The 20,436-nt window shown below is 50.8% G+C and overlaps 1 protein-coding gene across 3 annotated transcripts in view; it reads right to left on the reverse strand.

Annotated features, from left to right (window-relative positions):
* Positions 1–20,436, reverse strand: part of PIKFYVE (phosphoinositide kinase, FYVE-type zinc finger containing) — a 2,037,960-nt gene that overhangs the window by 686,532 nt on the left and 1,330,992 nt on the right. For all 3 annotated transcript variants that reach the window (XM_085648834.1, XM_085648836.1, XM_085648835.1), the window contains one exon: positions 6,332–6,415. In XM_085648834.1, the coding sequence (XP_085504960.1) occupies positions 6,332–6,415 (84 nt within the window). The remainder of the gene's footprint in view (positions 1–6,331; positions 6,416–20,436) is intronic.

A 20,436-nucleotide genomic window follows, 5' to 3' on the forward strand; every position in this document is an offset into this window, starting at 1 on the left:
TCTGGGTTCTGTGATAATATTTCGTAATTGATGGAGTAACCAAGTGTATGTAGGGTCTATATGACTTTGCTGATATTTTTCCTGCATTGGTTGCTTGTCTTTGCTTTCACTAGCCAGTCACCCAAGTATGGATAAACCTGTATTCTCTTTCATCTGAGGTGTGCTGCAACCACAGCTAAACATTTTCTAAACACTCATTGTAATGATTTTATGCTGAATGGTAGTACTTTGAATTGGTAATGTGTATCGATCACCACAAACTTGAGAAATTGTGTTGTTTGTTTATTGGTATGTGTATGTAGGCGTCCTTGATATCTATAGTGGCCACGTATTCTCCTTCCTCTATGAGAGGGATGACTTCTTAATGCACTGTCATTTTGAATTTTGGCGTCTTTCCAAACTTATTTAGTGACCTCAGGTCCAGTATTGGTCTTAGTGTCTTGTCTGGTTTTGGTACCAGAAAATAATTTGAGTACACCTCTGAGTCTTTGGTTCAAGGGTAGTATCTGTATAGCTTGTTTGATTTATAAGTCTTCCACTTCCTGTTGTAGTCGTTGATGTTCGTCTACTTTTATCTTTTCCTTTTTGGTGGTGGTGGTGGTTGTTGGAGGTAACTTTGTTAACTGTAATATTTAGTATTCATTTTTTAAACGCGATCCTTTCCCATTCCTTTAGGAATCCTCCAATTCTTCCTCCTATGGGGGCCTTGTGTAGGAGGGTTCTCTGAAAGCAATATTTGCATCACCAAAATTCAAGTGACCTAACACTTTAAGACAAATATACAAACAAAACAATGTGTTCCTAACACGTTGGCTCTTTATAAAGAGGGGTTCAGAGCAACCAAGTCTAACGAAATTGCTCCATACTAAGGCACATATGAGCAGAACAGTGGACGCTCTCAATTAGAGTCTGTAAATAATTCTCTGACCTCTCCAGGACCTGTATAGTTATCATAATTGAGGACTGAAGAAAATAAAGTCCCAATTAAAACTATAATCCAGTAGGACTTATTCATGTTAGCAACGAGTCTTTAAAATCAGGAACACATTGTTTTGTTTGTATATTTGTTTTAAAGTGTTAGGTCACTTGAATGTTAGTGATGTAAATAATGTCTAAGTGTATTGTATTTTTGTTCAAAGTACTCTATGTATTTAAAAAGAAGGGGTCATATGTCCTAAAATGTTATGTGATGGTAACCTCTTTTTTCTACCTATTTGAAAATAACGAATGAATCCATAAATAAATGGCAGCCCAAGGTTAATTGAGAAAACCATTGGGGCAGAATGGAAAATTGATTCATGGTGTCGGAGGTACTTTGTGTATATTGATGATAGTCTTTGATTCCAACGTCTGATTTACCTGAACTGAATCACTGCCCTTTTCAACACTTGCGGTCACCTACATAGGCGCGACCCAGGTGCGCGGACTGCAGTTCTTTTTCACTTTTTCTACACTAGAAGCACAAAGCCACGAAGTGAACTGACTTTTGTGTGTGTCACAACTAGGGCCCAGAAAAGGGAGCAACCCAAGCCCTATCAAATGAGTCTGCAGAGCGGGGAGGCATGTGTGGGTCTGTAAGGAATCTGCAGCTAGATATTGTCTCTACCAGATAATGCATTATCGAAGGTAAGTAACCTTTCATCTGATAGAGACTTCTAGCTGCAGATTCCTTAACTTTGAATAGCTATCCAAGCAATACCTTCTCGGAGGTGGGTCTGCAAAACTGATTCACACTAGAAAGTCCTGTAGTACCAATGAACAAAGTATCTGTTTCGAAGGACTTGACTACCCAGACAGCACTGCTTCGTGAATGTGTGTATATAAGCCCAAAGCCTGACGTCACTGGCCCTTCGGGCAGATGTTATAGCCACAAGGTAGGCCTGAGAGGACAATTGTGCAATGGCTCAAATGGAGTGCACATCAGAATATCAATACCAGATTAAGGTCCCACTGAGGCATGATGAAGGGTGAAGATGGAAACGTGTTGCAAAGCTTTCAAGAACCTATGCACAACAGGGGATTTGAAGAGGGATGGTGGATCAGGCAACTGCACAAAGGCTGAGATGGCAGAAAGATAGCCCTTTCGGGTGCCCAGAGCGGAGTCCCTGTAAGCAAGAGAAAGGATAAAGAGAAGGACCTGAGAGAGGGGAGCAGAAAGAGGGTCAACCTGTTTCTCTGCACACCATGCCACAAACTTGCCCCAACAGCAGATGTATACAGTCACGGAATAGGGATGCCTGGCTGCTAAGATGACAGTGCAGACTATGGGTGGAAGGTCAAAAACAGTCAATTGTTACAGCTCAATCTCCACGCATGAAGGCAGAGCATTGACAGGTCTGGGTAGAGAACCATCCCATGTTGCTGCGACAGAAGATCCTCCAGAAGGGGCAGCCTGACTGGAGGACAGATGGCCATGCCCAACATCTCTGAGCCCAGTCCAGAGCCACAAGTATAACTTGGACCTGGTTGTTCCTGATCTTCTTGAGAAATCTGGGTAGAACTGGTAATGGAGGAAATGTGTACAGGAGGCCTGAACTCCACTCAAGACGAAAAGCGTCTCAGAGCAAAAGCCGCCACAGGAACTCCAGCATGAAGAACTGCTGTTATTGCACGCTCTCAGCAGTGGCAAACAGATTTAACCAAGGCTCTCCCTACTACTGAAGGAGACCTTGTGCCAACTCCAGATGGAAATGATCGGATAGGTATCTTCGGTTGAGTTTGTTCACTCAGGCATTCAGAGATTCCGCCAGGTGTTGAACCATGAGGGAAATGCCCTGACGTTCCAGCCATTCCCGGAGACACAGGGCCTCTTGACATAGGGTCCACAACTCCACCTTGCCCTGTTTGTTGAAGCGCCACATAACGGTGGTGTTGTCCATGAACACCTGCACTAGCCTACACTGGATGGAGGGTAGAAAGGCTTTCAATGCCATTCAGATCGCTCAGAGCTCCAGTAGGTTAATGTGTTGTCCGCAGACTCCTCTGATTTCCACCTTCCCCAGATAGCTGTCCCATCCCAGGACTGATGCATCTGTCACCTCCGTCAGGTCTGGTTGGGGAAGGGAGAGGGGTTTGCTGCTGACCAAAAAATGGTGTGGTCCACTGCAGATCTTTTGCAGTTACCACCCAGATCTGGATTATGTGGGAGAGATGCCCCTGATGTTGCATCCACTGGAACTTTATCTCCCACTGCAGAGCCCCCATATGCCAGCAGGCAGGAGTCAAAAGCAGGATGCAGGTGGCCATGAGTCCAAGCTGCCTAAGTGTAAGTCGAAGCGAAATCCAGGATAGAGGATGAAACACAGTTATCATAGCCTGAACGTCCTGGACTCGCTGTTCGGGAGCATAGGCCCAAAACTGCATCGAGTCCAGAACAGCGTTGATGAAAGGAAGCATCTGAGAGGGAGTCATGTGTGACTTTGGCACGTTGACTGTAAACTCTAGCGAGTGCAGGAGGTCTGCTGTAGTCTGGAGGTGGGGGATAGCCTGGAGAAAGCCCGCCTTAAACAGCCAATTGTTGAGATAGGGGAAGACTGGCACCCATGATCTTTGCAGAGGAGCTGCAATCACCGCCATCAACTTGGTGAACACTCAAGGGGAGCTGGTAAAACTAAAAGGAAGCTCGGCGTACTAAAAATGCTCGTGGTCCACTGTGAACCGCAGTAATGCCTGTGGGCAGACAGGACGGGAATGTGGAAGTTTGCATCCTGCAAGTTAAATTCTACCATCTAGTCTCCTGGATTGAGGGCAGAAAGGACTTGAGCGAGCGTGAGCATTTAGAATTTGAGGAAGAAATTGAGAGGGCACAGGTCTAGGATGAGACCAAGGCCCCTGTCCTTCTTGGACACCAGAAAGTAGAAGGAATAACAACCACAACCTATGTCTGGCATCGGCACCCCCTGTATGAGTCCATTGTCAAAGAAAGCCGTCACTTCCTGGCGAAGCAAGTAGAGATGGTTCGCCATCAGCTTGTCGCAAGTGTGTAGCATGGGTAAAGAGTTAGTCAAAGGGGAGGGAGTAGCCCCTTTGGACAATCTGAAGAACCCAAAGGTCTGATGTTATAGACCTTCAGCTGTTGATCCTGCCTCCCACTGGGTGCCTAAGATGGTAAGGGGGCAAACTAAAGGGGTTTGAGGGCAGCAGGTGGACTGTGGTGGACTAACCTGACCTCGGGCTTCCCGACCCACAGGGTCTGTGGGTACTGCGTCCTCGGCCATGCAGAGGCTGGGAAGCTTGAACGCTGTGGTGGGAAGGCTGGTAAATAAGCAACTGGAAGCCCCTTCCATGGCCACGAAATGAGTGAAAGGCAGACTTGGGTTGGTGAGGGGCCAAGGAAAGGCCCAAGGACTTGACTGAAACTCTACTATCCTTGAAGCGCTCCAGCACTGAGTCCGCCTTGTTATCAACAAGACAGGAGCCATCAAAGGGCATGCCCATAAGTGACACTTGGACATCAATGAAAAAGCCAGTTCTTCTCAGCCAGACATGGCGTCGTAAGACCTACCAACAAAGTAACCGATCTGCCTAGCAAGTCGGTTGCGACCAGCCCACATCGAATTGTGAAATTAGCTGCATCTCTCCCATCATCCATAGCTTGAGAGAATATGGCTCGGGCCTCCCCCAGGACCATTGGCAGGACCTGTGCAACCGAATCCCACATGGAATTAGAGTAACAGGCTAAAAAGCAAACAGTGTTCACGGACAGCAGTGTCAGGCTGGTGAAAGAAAACATGTTCTTTCCTATGGTGTCCAGCATCTTCGATTGCCTATCCAGTGGGGTGGTAGGGAATGCACCAGGATTTACACGGGAAGTGGAGCCTTGGACCACCAAGCTCTCCAGGGTTGGGTGTTGCATGAGAAATTGGGATCCCCTTCGGAGGGGTGGTGGCAGAGGGCAATCATCCTGTTTGCAGGATCCTCTGCGCAGGGTTTGGACCAAATCCCTAGTAAGACGTCCATGAAGGCTTCATTGAATGATAGAAGTGGTTCTGAGGTAGCACCTCCATCAAGACTGCCACGGAGGGTAGGCTAAGGTGCAGGACCTCAGCCTACCTTCTCACAAACATAGCAAAAGAAGCCCCCCTCCTCCGTAGTCATGGTAGGGGGAGAGAGCATGCCAGTATCTGGAGAAGTGTCCAGTCCACTGGCATCCACCAATTCCTCAAACCAGTCCATGTTGGGGTCTGGGGCTGCTATTCTTCAGGGTTCAGCAACCCCTCCCAATCCTTCCCGAGTCCCAGCCCGTGGCAGAGTTGGGGATAAGAATGAGGGCGACGCAGGGCGAGGTGGTACGACCGGCACATGTCTGGATACATCTAAGGGGCCCATCTGGAGATGGGGCGGAGCTGCTGAGGGAGTACCAGTGGGGCTACTCCGGAACAAGCGGGGCCCAAAGGCACGCCAGTACTAACGAGATGCCCAAATATGTGGTGCATGGCCTCATAGAACTCACGAAGTTGGCTGGAAACTCGGGAAGGCGCAAGCTTGTCCAGGCTCAGGCTCAACCACAGAGCCTGACCTTTAATGACCACACTCTCTCATCGACAGACTTTGACAGATGGGGCGAAGTTGAAGTCCTCTTCGACTTCTTACTCTTCTTACACTTGTGGGACTTATCTGATGACTTAGAGTGTGACGAGGATCTTGGGCTTCGCAACTGATCCCTTCCTCTCAACCGGGATCGAGACCGTCGCAGCATCATACGTTGAGCAGCAAGGAGCTTGAGGGAGCACTCCCTCCAGGCCTTGGGGTGCATGGCGCAACAGTCGACAGAGGTCGTTGCACATTGGTCGCGTTCAAAGCACCAGAGGCAAACAAGATGCGTGTCCGTCACGGACATCTGACAATGACTGGCACCTCAGGGCTTGAAGCTGGCCTTCCTTATGGAGGAAAAAAATCTCCTCAAAAAATTTGATGAAAAATCTAAAAAGGTTTGTCAAAAATTGACTGGAGGTAGCTTTCTCTGGAACTGCGCTGACTGGCTTGGTAAGAAACTAACTGATGTCAGAGCACTGGGCTGGGGCCTATATAGGCACTGCGCACGTCATTTTCTGCACAAAGGTAAAGAATCTGCAGCTAGAAGTCTCTTATCATATCTGCCTTTTGAATGCCACAGATTTGACCCATACTTTTAGAGCCTCTTTTCTGACCATGAGCAAAAGTATACTGTTGAAATCAAAACTCACAATCATCAAAGTAGTGAAGCATTTTATGGAATAGAAGTTTGCAGAAGATTGTTTTAAAGCACATAGGCACTTTGAGCAACACTGGCAGTTTCCTTAAGTGAAAATCATTTGACATCTCTGCATAGGCAACTAGGAAATGTTTTTACCTGTTTGATTGTGGCCCTTCGTCTATACCATTCTTCAGTGAAGCCTTTGCAAGCTCATCCAATGCATTTCTATATTCTTTGCAACTAAAAGGAGAAAAATATATTTGTAATGTTGTTTAAAGCTTTATTTGAGATTTGTCTGAAACTGTGCACATCTAGACCAAGCAAGGAAACACACTGTATAGCAATATATAGCTAACAACAAAGTCATTTTAGGTAGCCCAATCCCATCCACCCTCTGAACAGATCTAATGAGACTTATTCAAAAGCACACTTATTATGGAGGCCTGTGTGTTGGCACAATCATATGCCACCGGCCTTAAATTCTTCATTTGAAAAACTATGTGGATAAATCATTGGGAACAACACTACAGTGCAGCTGCTCCAAAGGGGAGTAGTACAGCTGACCTTCACCAGCTTTATTCCATCAGGAAAGCGAAATCATCATGTTGAGTGTTGGTGGGAACAGAAGACATGAAGCACAAAACCGGAAGCACAGGGGAGGAGGGGGTTAGTCACATAGGATGTACTAGGGTACAAGGCTCTGTATTAAAACAATTACAGATACAAGTTAGAGACTGGTACAGTGGTAACAAGGTGTCATCTTTATCTACCCCAAAAGGGAAGAAGTAAAGGAACCTTTTTGTAGACTTCAGTCATTTCTGGTGTAATATGCAAAACAGAGGAGAAACATGCAACGGCAAAGTTGATGGTCCTCGAATTTTGTTAGAAGAATTGTTTAGTAACAGTTGTGTTTCTGTGTGCATAGCTCCCAGCTGTTCTAGAATTAAAATCCTATAATAAATCTAGAATGTGGACTAGAACAATATGGAAGCTGGCAGTAGGGCATCTTTGCTAAACAGACTTAATCTGCAGTCAAGTTAAGGTGGCCACTAAAAGAACAAATTACTGACCTGCATGTAGGAAACTGGGTTTTGTTGCAGTACTCTTCCCCCCCGCCCCTTCCCCCCACCCCAATTTATTTCTGGTATCTGGTGCAATTGTGGCTGAAAGTGTACTGGGTTACGATTATTCCACACCCCTGGCACCCCTTTAGGATCCCTGTAAGTCCCTAGTAAGTGGTCCCCCTGGTACCTAGGGCCTGGGAACTAAAGTGGGTCCATAAGGGCTGCAACACTATTGTGCCATCCTAAGGGACCCCTTACTAAGCTCATGCAAACTGCCTTTGCAGCTTGCGTATCTTGGTGCAGAGACAACCGAAGAATCGACATGGCCCACATCCCTGTGTGCTATGTCTGCCAGCACTACAAGTGGCATAGGTAAGTCATCCCTACAGCAGGCCAAACAGCCCTAAGACAGGGATCACTATGTGTGTGCATATCTGCGGGAGTGGATATGTCCCGGTGATATATAAGTTACACCTTGGAGATTACCAGTGCACAGGAGAGCCATACCGAGCACATGGGCTGGACACTCATCATTAAAAGTTCACCAGCTGCATGATAGCTTCACTGTAGCCCAAGGTTTTTGGTGCCGAACACCTCTTTAGGAAAGTAGGATCTTTCTGGCATAGTTACCCCTACTTTTTGCCGGGTGTCAGTGTGTTTTGACTCAAGTTCACTGGGATCCTACTAACCAGGGCCCCAGTGGCAGTGCTCTCTCTTCTAAATTCTATGGTAAGTCCTTTGTACACCCAACAATTGGCATGTATTATGCCACCGATGGGAGCAAATGCAAACTGTGTCTGGAGAGCTGCCATCACAGTCTGCGTGAAATGCTGCATGCACCTTTCACTTTAAATATAAGGCTTTCCTTATATCTCGGTCACTGCACTTTTCACCTATAAGTCATCCCTAAGGGAGGCCCTTCAGTCCATGGTTCTAAGTGTGTGGGTAGCCCTGCACAAGTAGAGGTACCCCTACAAACCCCAGACTCCATTCCCTGGGCTTTGTAAGTGCCGGACAGCCATTATAAGGTATGTAGTGGACACTGGCAAGTTGAGATGTCCAACTATATAATGGCTGCCCGAACCTGGTCATTTTGGTATCAAACATGTTGGAATCATGCAACTACACCGATTCCAGCGTTAGTTGCATCATACCATGTATTGCCGAGCTCCAACCTGTGTAGCCTTACGGGGTCTGTCAGTCCGCACTGCTGCCGACCCTAGACAGTGTTCTGGCCACCACCACTGATGAGCCTAACTCGAGCAGGGGAACAAAGGATTTCTTGCGAAGGGGAAGTGCGACCACCTATTGTTTAGAATTAGGGAGGGTGGGTGCACTTCCGAGCGCCACCAGACTGCATTGAAGGACACATTTAGTGCCCTTCTTGCATAAACCAGTCTGCCCAGTTCATGAGACCTTGGCTCCCACTCTGCTGGGAACCTACACAGCGGAGTGTCCACCCTCCTGCCCAGCTCCTCCTTAGGGTGGTGCCCAGAGCTCCTCCAGGTGGCCACTTGATTCTGCCATGTTGAAACCGGTCACCTAAGAGCATCTGACTGGCTAAGCCAGCTGAGTAGCGTCCCTGACTCCCCCTGATAGGGGGTCACCTCAGAAGAGGTCATTCCCCTTTCTAGGGTTACTTAAGTGCTTCCCTGAGGGCGGGTCTTTAGTTTCATCCCAACAACAACTTCGAGATCCAACTGCATGTTGTCTAAAGATTGTTTAAAGACTCTTATGCTGGTGGACACTGGAACTCTGCTGTTCATCAAGCCAGGACCCAAGACAAGACAAGACTGCTCTCGGTGGGAAGATTCCTGCTGCATCTTCGTCCCTGTGCTTCTTCAAGTTCTACAATTCCGTGGTCATGCATCCTCCGAGTCACATAGGACTCAGCCTGCAAGAAGGAATATCCCTTGGAGTGAAGGAGTCACTTCCCTGCATCCGTAGGCACCTCGACGACCGATTTTGCTGATCCTGTTGTACCACGGACTTTGCCCAGCTCTGCCACACAGGTGGTGGTTTGTTGGTCTTCTCTGCAAGTTGGGCAACTGTGCACTGCGTCTGTTCGCCGCTGCCAAGGCTTGCTGGCTCTCCTCAAAAAAGATCTTCAAGCTCTAAGAAACCCCAGCCTCCAGCATTGCACAGCTCCAAGAATGACTCCCTGCCTGCATCCTCTGCATCGTGGGACTTCATCTCCCGTTTTCTGGTGAGGCTACCCTGCGACTCACTGTGCCTGCTGCCAGAGTGTCCTCCAGGGGCTCCAAGGATTCTGATGATCTGGCTCTGACTTACTCTGGCTGGGTTAGTCCTACAGACCTTGCTGGTCTGCAACACAGCATCTTCTCCCACAAACAGCTGTTTGCATTTGCCAAGGCTTGTTGGTGGTCCTGGCATCCACTGACCGTCCTGTACTCGTCGACCGGTGTGGGACAGCTTGTGGACACCAGAACCAACCAGAGCCATGCAGTACCAAACCCTGGGGTACTGGACGCCCGGCACCAAACACCAACAGCAAGAGTCCAGTCTCAATGCACAGGACCAGGCAGCCAACGAGGGATGTCAGCATCACTGAGACCCACTCACAGAGTTGCCCAGCTGCCTTGATTTTGCCCCTGCCAGCTATTTCTCCAATACTTCGAGGTACATCTTGGCGCAACCAGGCAGTCAACCAAACCCCTCTGCTCCTGAGCCTCCTGGCCCGGGTCTCAAAGAAGTGGCTGTGCCTCTGTGCTCTAAGACCCACTTGTGACCTGAGCCCCCGTTTGGGAGCCCTTGGACTTGCCCGCAAGTTCCCCTGTGCAGCCTCTTTACAGGCACCCCCCCTTCTCCAAGCGCGCCCGCTACCAGCCTCACCAGCCCCCTGCTCCTAGTAGAACTCGGGCGGGTCTGAAGAACAGCTGGTGCTACTTTGAACCTTGGCCCACTACTATCCCGGATATGACAGAAGGTGAACCCCTGAGACCAACTGTACCTACCTTCATGCATCTTTTACTCCCATAGAATTGCAACTGTACTCACCTTTGAATGTAGTTCTTGGTTTTAAAATATACATATATATATACATATATACATACATATATACACATATATATACATATATATATACATACATATATACACATACACATATATACATATATATATACACATATATATAATATATATATATAAAGGTTTTTTTTCCTAAATTGGTCTCAGATTTATTCTTTGAGTGTGTCTCATTTGTTGGGTCTGTGAGTACAACAAATGCTTAGCACTACCCTCTGATAAGCCTAATTGCTCGCCCACAATACCACAAAAGAGAGGTTAGTGTTATGGGAACAACTGGACTTTCTGCACAGTGTACTTTTTTCTAGTATACTCAATAAAGAGCCAGTTTCCTACACTTCAGTAACGCTTTTTCTGGTGGCTACAGTATCTAGCTGCAGATTCCTCATTTTTTGAATATCCCCATGCGCCAGCTTGGACCGGAAACTTTTCGATAGCTCTCCCACATCGACAGGGGGCGTTGGTATATACATAGCTCCGCACATGGCACCAGGTGGCGTCACAGGAGTTATAAGATGCCCCCGTCGACATGCTGACGTCAGTTTCCACCCATTTTTAACGTGCCTTCGAGGTGAGTGGATGAAACGAATATCAGAATTGCAAGTGCAAGATTTTTATATTAAAATGCATATACATACTAAAATACATAAACCGGTTCCTTTGATATATACAGACAAGCAACTGGGAAGAGGTTGGGTCAGTGAGGAATCTGCAGGACGATACTGTATCCACCAGAAAAATCATTACCAAAAGTGAGCAACTTGTTTTTCTGATGTATGAGTTAATTACCTTTGGTAACGATGTATCTGGTAGAGACGTTATCTAGCCGCAGATTCCTTAACTTAGAATATCCCTAAACGTTAGACTGGATCCGGAAAACTTTTTGCAGCAGAACCTCTGCGCGCAGGGGGACGGCGCCACACGACCCCGCCCTGACGTCGTCCACGGACGTGACATCAGCAAGGTCATATAAGTCCCTCCCAGCGCTGACGTCAGTTTTCTTTCGGAGAAACTTTTACGCGGCACAACGCAGAGCCACCAACAAAACTGTGAAAATATAGGAACAGTATGCGACATATGAAAAATCTGTAAAAGAAAGAAGGCGGATGGTGCAAAACACCATCATAAAAGACAGCATCAGATACGGTCTACATATACGAGAAGAAGTAAAGGCAGAGCAAAGCTCTGAGAAAAAAAATGCGCAAAGCGAAGCATTGACCCTCTCCAAAGGCTGAGTAACAAGGGAAGAATATCGCAACAGGCAAGATAGATTGTTATTACCATGTAGAACTGTGCCGACCAACAAGGACGGTTCACAGGTAGAACAGTCTACTGCGAGTAGGTATGAAAAGAATGGTATTCCCCTATAGCAAGGGAAGGCCCAAACATAGCCCAGCAGATCCCCAAAGAAGGCTACTATAGAGGAGACAAGAGTCCTGACTCAATGGAGAAGGTGGGAGGGAGGAAAGCAACAGGAGAAGAAGAAGAATCTCCTGATGATGGTGAATGAAAAGGCACAGTTTTACAGGAAAGAAGCCACCTGGAGCAAGGAAGCCGCATATGGCAATTCCTAAAGAGGGCACAACAATGTGAGCACCCTGAAAGAAAACCAATGGCAACTGAAAGGAGGCATAGTGGAGAAACCCACCTGTCAAGGTCCTCGCAGAACGAGGAGGATGGGTGGGCGTAAAGGAATCTGCGACTAGACAACGTCTCTACCAGATACATCGTTACCGAAGGTAAGTAACTCGTACATCTGATAGAGACATCTAGCCGCAGACTCCTTCACTTAGAATAGATACCACAGCCATACCCCCACGGGGAGGTGGGTCTGCGACAGAACAACAAGAAGTGCCCGAAACACTGAGCTGGCAACAGAGTGACAAACAATGGGGAAGGCTGTGGCGGAACAGCCAGACAGCAACCCAAGTGGCTCGAAAGAGCAAAAGACAAGACATCCCAAACTGCCAGAATAGCGTAACACCATACCTGTTAAGAGTATGAGATGTATAAACAGCACTAACCATATTCCAGGAGAGAGAGTCCATAACGAAGGAGGGAGAGGGACTACTCCCAGCTCAATGGTGCATTAAGTGGACACCAACGAAAGCTAGAGGATAACAAGAAGAAATGTAACCAGAGCCTACCAGGCTAGCCCACGGAAGGGAGGCCGGAGAGGCCACAGAACTGAGCAACATTTCAGAACAACAGGCGGGAACAAAGACACGCCAGGTGCACACCTAGTCATCAAAAGATGTGACAGGGGCGAATAGTATCACTCTGAATCGCGCTGAAGCGGACCACAACTAAAACATGCACAGAGCAGACAGCCACGGCGAAACCAAAAATGAGCATGGAATTGCCCAACCAGGGAGCATGAAGGTCGAGGTGAGAACCCACCCACGAAATACAGAGAAGCAGGGCACAGCACCTGGGACAACCTGCATCAGAGGAGCTGTCATGCAGACACAGGAGACAGTAGGGTGACGCCCAGAAAAAAAGACATCTGAAGGGAGTGGCCGCAGAGGCACCGTAAGTGCCAATAGGAGCTGTGAATAGGAACACGCAGAAGTGTTGAGAAGAACCTCAGATCTCCAGACCACTTCCCCCAACTGTGAGGGGAAATCCACCCCCTACTGAGGAGTGGGACTGTTTAGTATAGGCCAAGAAAGAAGCATTGTGAAGCGGGTGGACCATCCCAGGGAGTGGAACGCAAGGAACCCTTATTGCCGAAGATGCAGGAAAAGACACTGAAGTGCACTTAAAGGTGCTAGAAAAGACACCGCCGTGCAGAACGAAGCAAGCTCGAGCACAAGCACGAGTAGGACCAGACTTCGCAGTAGCAAAGAGAGGTGGAGAGCAAGGGGGGGCGAGCTACGGCCACGCAACTACGGGTGTCGTAGGAGGAACCCACCTAGTGCACCCGTGGCAGGAGGTAGCCTTGTTTTGAAGCGAATTGAAATACATTGAAAACCTCCAAAAGAGGAGAATGAGGCACATATGCAAGGCTCAAGCCAGGCGAGACCCATGGCGTAAAGGAGATAGCGCCAAAGACACAACACTGAACACCGTGCAACGGTAAGACAAGGGCATCATTGGACGCAGACAGTCCAAAGAGGCCTCGATGCCCACGTGACGCATAGCAGAGCTATACAATAGCATACAGGTACTCCACTTGGAGTATGGCACACCCCCAAGAAGCTTGGGGGAACACCACTAAGGAAAAACCACAATCAGAGGACAGAACACAAACAATCTGTGGAACACCACCACAGTAGGCTTACCGCTAGCCTAAGAAATGCATAGCGCAACTGGTGGGTGCCAAATAAAAGGGCAACCACCCCAGATCATGTGAAATAAAACCTTTGAAAAACAGACCTATAGGGGAGGACGAAATCCCGCAAGGAGGCGCCGAACAGCCGAATCGGCGTGGGCATCACACAAAAGATCAAAGGATAGGTCAACAAGGTGTTCCCGCATATTCTCCGTAAAGACTCCATCCCGTAACCAAGCATGGCGCTGTAGCCATAGAACGGCCAAAGGAATCCGCAGTATCTAAGGCCGAGCAGATTGTAAATTCCGCCAAATCACGACCATCACGGAGAAGAGTAAGGAGGTCAACACGAGCGCCCTCAGAAGTGGCCGATAGAAGAGACTCAGCAGAGTCCCAAAGGGCAGAAGTAGCCCAAGCCAAGACACACACTGTATTCAGTGATCGAAGAGCTGCGCTAGTGGAGGCGAAAATGTTACTGCCCCACAACTCCAGCCATCTGGACTCCCGGGAAGGAGGAAGCAACAGCTGAGGCAAGGAAGGAAAAGCAGTTTGCAGGACAAACCCCTGAACGTCTGGGTGAACAAATAAGCAAACTGGATCGTGTGGAGCAGAAACGGTGGCGGTGCAAGATAAAACGAGCCACCGGATCACCGGAAGCTGGCCAAGCCCAGATGCCCAAAAGGGCATCATAAAGAGAAGCTTCGAGAGGTAGAAGCGGCTCTACAGTCCCTGAACCATGGTGAAGGACATCCAGCAGAGGGTCAACTGACAGGGGGACTGAAGGCGGGTGCATTCCCAAAACACAAGCAGTCAAGGAGACAACCCTAATGAACGCCGCATCGGCCTCGGTAGCCCTCCGAGGAGGGGACAGCAACTCATCTGTGGGTGAGGGCTGTAAACTAAGCCTCCCACCCCAAGGAGGTTGACAAATGAACGGAGGATGCGACCAATGCCCAAAAGAAGGAAGCCCCATTGATGAATGAGGGTCCTGATGGGGCTCCTGAGGAGGTGGGGAGTCCGCCGGGGCCACAAATTCCAAGGGGGCGAAGAGGCAAGGACCGATCCGGCATTGCCCGGCGTTGATGCGACGCCGAACTCCCCCCCGGAAACCTCCAGAGAGGAGTCAATAATCCTGCGTCAGGGCAGCGCCTGGGCGACTTCGGTCAGTGCCGACCCTGCCTCGTCCGGCACCGACGCGGCCTCAACCACGACGAGCTTTTCTTCCTAAGAAGAAGGGGACTGCGCCGGAGAAGGGGAGGCAAGGCTACGATGCTGGACCGGGGCCGACTCGGCCTAAACTACAACAGTCTCCGACTCCAAAGGAAGGAATGGATTCTGAGCCGGGGAGGCAAGTCTACGGTGCCGGGCTGAGGCGTGCTCAAAGCAGGACTGAGAGCACCAGCAACCACCTGCGGCACCACAGGGAGCCCCACTGGACTATGCGGCATGGCAGGGGTGCTATGGGTCGAACAGGGAGACCCAACCGGGCCGCGCCCTGACAACGCCATTTCTCCATCATCCCTAGAGGCAAGGGGCACACTCGCGCCAGGGTCAAACCCACCGGCACATCCGCCGGAGACCCCGCAACTAGCAGAGGCTCAGAGGACACCCCAGGGAGAGGAGGGGATCCAAGGGAGGCCAGCAGGGCCGTGGCATAGGCCTCCATCTGGGTTCGAGTTGCCCCCGCACCAGGATAAGGCGGATAAAGAAGGGGCGACTCCCGGGGGCGCACGTCCGGAGGATTACGAGAACTAGTGCCCCCGACAACAGAAGGAAGTGAGGTGAAGGACCTCGGCGACATGCGCCGTGGCTTACCCGAGCGAGGCGAACAACGCACCTGGGAACCAGAGGGCGACCGACTCCGCAAATGGAACCCACTGCCAGAGGGACCTGCCGCCGATGAGGAGGCCGGGGGCCGAGACGACTCCGACCGGGACAGATGAGCCGAAAGCAGCTGCATCCTGTGCTCCCGCTACGATTTTAGCTTGAGGTGTTGGCAGGCGTCGCAGTCCGTCGAGTCGTGGTGTTCGCCCAGACACCACATACAGATAAGATGTGGGTCCGTTGCGGACATTTGCCGCGAACAGAAGGTACATGTTCTAAAGCCCGAAGGCATCGCACACTGTTCCAGACGCGAAGCGTCAAAAAAGGGCCTGAAAACAGGCCAGAGGAAAAGCTTACTCCGGATCCGCGTTGCACGTGGAAAAAAAGGAAACTGACGTCAGCGCAACGGGAGAGACTTATATGACCTTGCTGACGTCACGACCGTGGACGGCGTCAGGGCGGGGTCGTGTGGTGCCGTCCCCCGGCACGCAGAGGTGCTGCTGCAAAAGGTTTTCCGGATCCAGTCTGATGCCTGGGGATATTCTAAGTTAAGGAATCTGCGGCTAGATGTCTCTCAGATAGAAGCATCTACCTGCAGACTCCTCACCTTTTGAATAGTACACCCAAGCAGTCCTACACTGTACTAGATAAAGAAGAAGAAGATTTAGCTCTAGTGGAGTGAGCACGGATACCTTCAGGATGATCATTGCGAGCCATTGCATAGCAGATCTTAATAAAAAAGGATGATCCATCTGGACAGAGTTCTTTTGTGAACTGCCTTTCCTTTTATTTTTCCGATGTATTGCACAAAAAATTTGTCTTCCAGCCTAGATTCATGTGTCATGTCCAACTGGCAGCCCTTTTGGGCTCCAATGGATGAAGCCTCCCATTCTCTTTTGTAGGCCCGGGAGGAGGATAGAAAGAGGAACCAGTAATGGGCTGATCCAAATGGAAGACAGTGGCCACTTTCGAAAGGAAGGCAGCCCTGGTTCTCAAAACCAACTTATCAGGAAAGAAAGTTATAAAAGGAGGGGGGCGCTAGGTGGCGCACTTGCGAATGGAAGCCTTCGCGTAGGGCTCCCGCTGTCCGGCGGTAATTATCCGCTAAATCATCCTTATTTGGGGCACCTGGGTGCCGAAATTGAGAGCGGATCTTCGGTGAGGTGCCCGGAGGGTACTGGCCGCGGCTGAGCGAAATCGGACGAGCGGTGCCGGAGAACGACGCCTCGTTGTCGGCGGCATGGGAGGTGCATGGAAGAGCTGGGCTGCACTGCCGGATCAAGCTGCTAGGAGAGGCCGGGGCTGCGATAACGGCCGCAGGCCGTGGACGCTGGGGCCAAGAAGGACGCATCCGGGGGACACCACGCCTTCGCGGTGGGTGCGGAGCGGGGCAATCGGTGAGCTGCTGGAGGAGCTGGAGGAGCTTTTGACGGGGAGGCCCACCCCCCCCACCCCCCCACTGCTTTGGTGGGGCGCAGTTTTTGCCACTCCCCGGGTGTAGCGCGCTTTTGAGTTGCGCTCGGTGGCGGTGGGCATTGGGGGAGTCGAGCGACATCTGGACTTCCGGCGTGGTGGCGAGTGGCATCGCCCCCCCCCCCCCACCCCCTGCCTTGGGCATTGCGGACGACTCGGAGCGGAGGTCTCCCAGGCACCGAGGAAGAAAGGCCTGGAGCGCTGACAGGCGAGTGAGGAGACACTGGGCTGGGACACTGTGCCTGGAGGAGCTGGAAGCCTGAGAGAGCGGCTGAGACCTCAGGAGGTGGCTGGGAGTACTGAGGCAGGTGTGGCCCCGCTAGTGGACGCTGAGGTGGTCGGGCGAGCTGGGCAGGACAGCGGAAAGGACTGCAAGTGGCCTGCTTCCCTGGTGATCTGGCGCGGCTGCCAGCCGTCAGCGGTGACCGGTGAGAGTGAGCGGAGGGTGAAGCTGGTAGCGAATGGACTGCTACACTGCGCTTGGTTATACTGAAAGCTTGTGCTTGCTGTGTGGCGTGGGACAGCAGCTCCAGGGCAGTGCGGAGGGAGCATCGGCGCCGCTTCTGGTCCCGAGGGGTCGTCTGCTGCTGTTGGCGGAGCGCTCTGACCGGGGACCAGGATGGGCAGGACGGATGCGAGACAGCCCAAACTCACGTTTGAGGCTAGTAAGAAACCGCCCAAGGTTGTGGAAGAGACCCGTGGTCCAGCGGAGCCGCCGGTGGCGGCAGGAGGATCGGCGGATGCGGCGCCCAATTTACAAGATGTCTTGCGAGAGATGCGTCAGGGGTTTGCGACGATTGCTGATAAAGTGGATAGAATGTCGTCCCGTATGGATGCGGTTGTGCAGAAGTTGGACGCCGAAGAGGAACGGTTAACGGGGGCGGAACAGCGGATATCTGACACTGAGGATACGGTGACACAACACACTTCACAGTTATCCAGAATGGACAATCTGCTGCGCCTCATCGCTGCTAAGAATGAGGATTTGGAAGCGCGAAGTAGGCGGAATAATGTACGCATTGTAGGTATTCCGGAGTCGACGAATGTGGGCAAAATGGAGGAGTATGTGGAGAAGATGTTGGCGGCAGCGATTGGATCGGACGTTTTTTATCCCCAATTTATCGTGGAGAGGGCGCATCGAGCCCTAGGCCCCAGACCAAAGCCGGGAGCGGCGTCCAGGCCGATCATCGCCCGGATGCTCAATTACCGCGACCGGGACGCCGCCTTGAGGGCCGCACGGAGTACGCGCACGTTATCCTATGATGGCAACTCCTTCACGCTGTATCCAGATTTCACTCCGATGGTGCAGGAGGAACGTCAGAAATTTATAGCGGTTAAGGCGAAACTACGAGACTTGCAACTGAACTACGCATTGCTTTACCCGGCGCGCCTGCGGGTCACGTACCAGGGGAGACCGAAGTTCTTCACGAATCCTCAGCTGGTGGAGGACTTCATTAAACAGTACAAACGCTCCCGCAGATCAGAGGCTGGAGCGGAGAACGACGTGGACCCCAGGCGTGAGGAGCCGGTGGATGGTGAACTGTGAGTGGGGAGGCCGTTGCTGGCATATTAGACCACATGTGCAGATGAGGGGGATGCCTGTGAGTTGAGACTGGGATTCCTGGCTGAGAGACATTGCGCTGGGGGTTGGTTAGGCCATGGGGGGGTGGCAGTGGGTTGTGGGGCGCCGACGCAGTAGCAGGATCCTTTTATGGCTGCACAGGGTGTGGCACAGTGTTGGTTGCTGATGAGGGAGGCAGTGGTTTGCTTATTGTGGGCCCCAGGTGGATCTATTTATAGCGCCGGACGCCTCCTCGTTTCGTCGAGCCGGACTGCACAGTGTGTGGTCGGGCTGGCGTTTCTGGGGAGGGAATTGGTGGTGCCACCTAGATTCGCTTCCTGATGGGAAATACCCTAGTACATGTTTGGGGGTTGGGGAGTGTACTTGCCCTGGTGTTTGGGGCAATTGTGGGCGGGAAGGGGGGATACAGGACTGGCATGTTGGGGTTTGCTTCAGTGGGAGGGGGGTGGGAACACGGGATTTTGTTATAGTTTGTATGTTTGTAGTTCCAGAATGGGCGAGAGAGCTTAGCACCGGGTGTGGGTTGTTTGTCCATGGAGGAGGGCGTGGGCTGGAGTATGTTGCGCTACTGACATGACCACTTCTGAATATTCGATCTGATGGGGTAGAGGGGGGCTATTGTTGGGCGGTATGTCTCCGGGGTGGTTATGGCATGCAGATCTGGGTGGCTACTTCGGATCTTGGGAGGTTAACGACGCATGGCTGACAAAGCGCGCAAGTCGAACATCACTATTGCAACCTGGAATGTCCGGGGGTTAAATGACGCGAGGAAATGTAGGAGGGTGGTGGCTTATCTGGAGCAGCATCAGGTGCAAATCGCATTGTTAGAGGAGACGCATCTTAGTCCCCGGGCCACTTACACTTTTGCAAGCAAATGGGCCGCAGTGCGGAGTTTCTCCTCGTATTCAGGGTATGCCAGGGGCACGGCGATACTGATCAAGAAGGCGGTGCCGTTTGTGATGCTAGGTGAACTTACGGATAAGGAAGGGAGATTTGTCCTGTTGTGGGGCAGACTTGGAACTGACACGGTCACAATCGTGAACTGCTATGGGCCAAATGTGGATTCGCCTGCCTTCTTCACCATGCTATGGGGCAAGATACTGAACACGGGTTCCATGCATATTATATGGGGGGGGTTTAATCTCACAATGACCCCGGGGCTAGACAGGTCGGATGGTAGCCCGCAATACAATAAGGGAGCGAGGGACGCAATGGCGGGAATAGTGGCGGAAGGGGGACTCATAGATCGTTGGAGGTTTGTGCATGCCGGGGTTCGGGAGGGGACACACTTTACAACGTATGCCAACACTTGGGCCAGGCTTGACTACTGTTTTCTATCTCGTGGCTTGGCGGTGGACTTAGGTCGAGTGACGCACTTGCCGAGGTCGTATTCGGATCACTGTCCGGTACTGGTACAGGTGGCAATCCCAGGATATGGAAGGGCAGCACCCAGGTGGCGTATGCAACCCACGGCACTATTGGATCCGGTGTTCCAGGCAGAATTGGGGGATGAGATAGCTGAATTTTTTCAGTGTTGAGACCATATGGGAGTCGTTTAAGGTGACGGTCAGGGGGTACTACATATCTAAGAGCTTTGGTGTACTAAAAGCAATACAAGGCTCGCTCACTAAATTAGAGTCGGAACTGGCGTAGGGCATACTGGTATTCCCAACCTTCTGAAATGAGCTGCAACCACTGCCATCACCATTGTGAAGACTAAAGGAGGTGGAAGTAAGACCAAATAGGGGGAATAACACACTGATAACTTTGAGACGCCACTGTGAAGCAGAGGTACTTCCTGTGCGACTACAGAATAGGGATGTGAAGTTAAGCATCCTGCAAGCCGATTGAAACCATTCAGTCTACTTTCTCTAGCGCAAGAAGCACCTGAGCTAGGGACAGCATCTTGAACTTTTCCTGCTTAGGAAACTAATTCAAAATCCTGAGGTCTAGAATCGGACACGAGCGACTGTCCTTCCTGGGGATCAAGAAATAA

Source organism: Triturus cristatus, chromosome 3_2 (assembly GCF_964204655.1).
Source record: "Triturus cristatus chromosome 3_2, aTriCri1.1, whole genome shotgun sequence".
Taxonomy (NCBI): domain Eukaryota; kingdom Metazoa; phylum Chordata; class Amphibia; order Caudata; family Salamandridae; genus Triturus; species Triturus cristatus.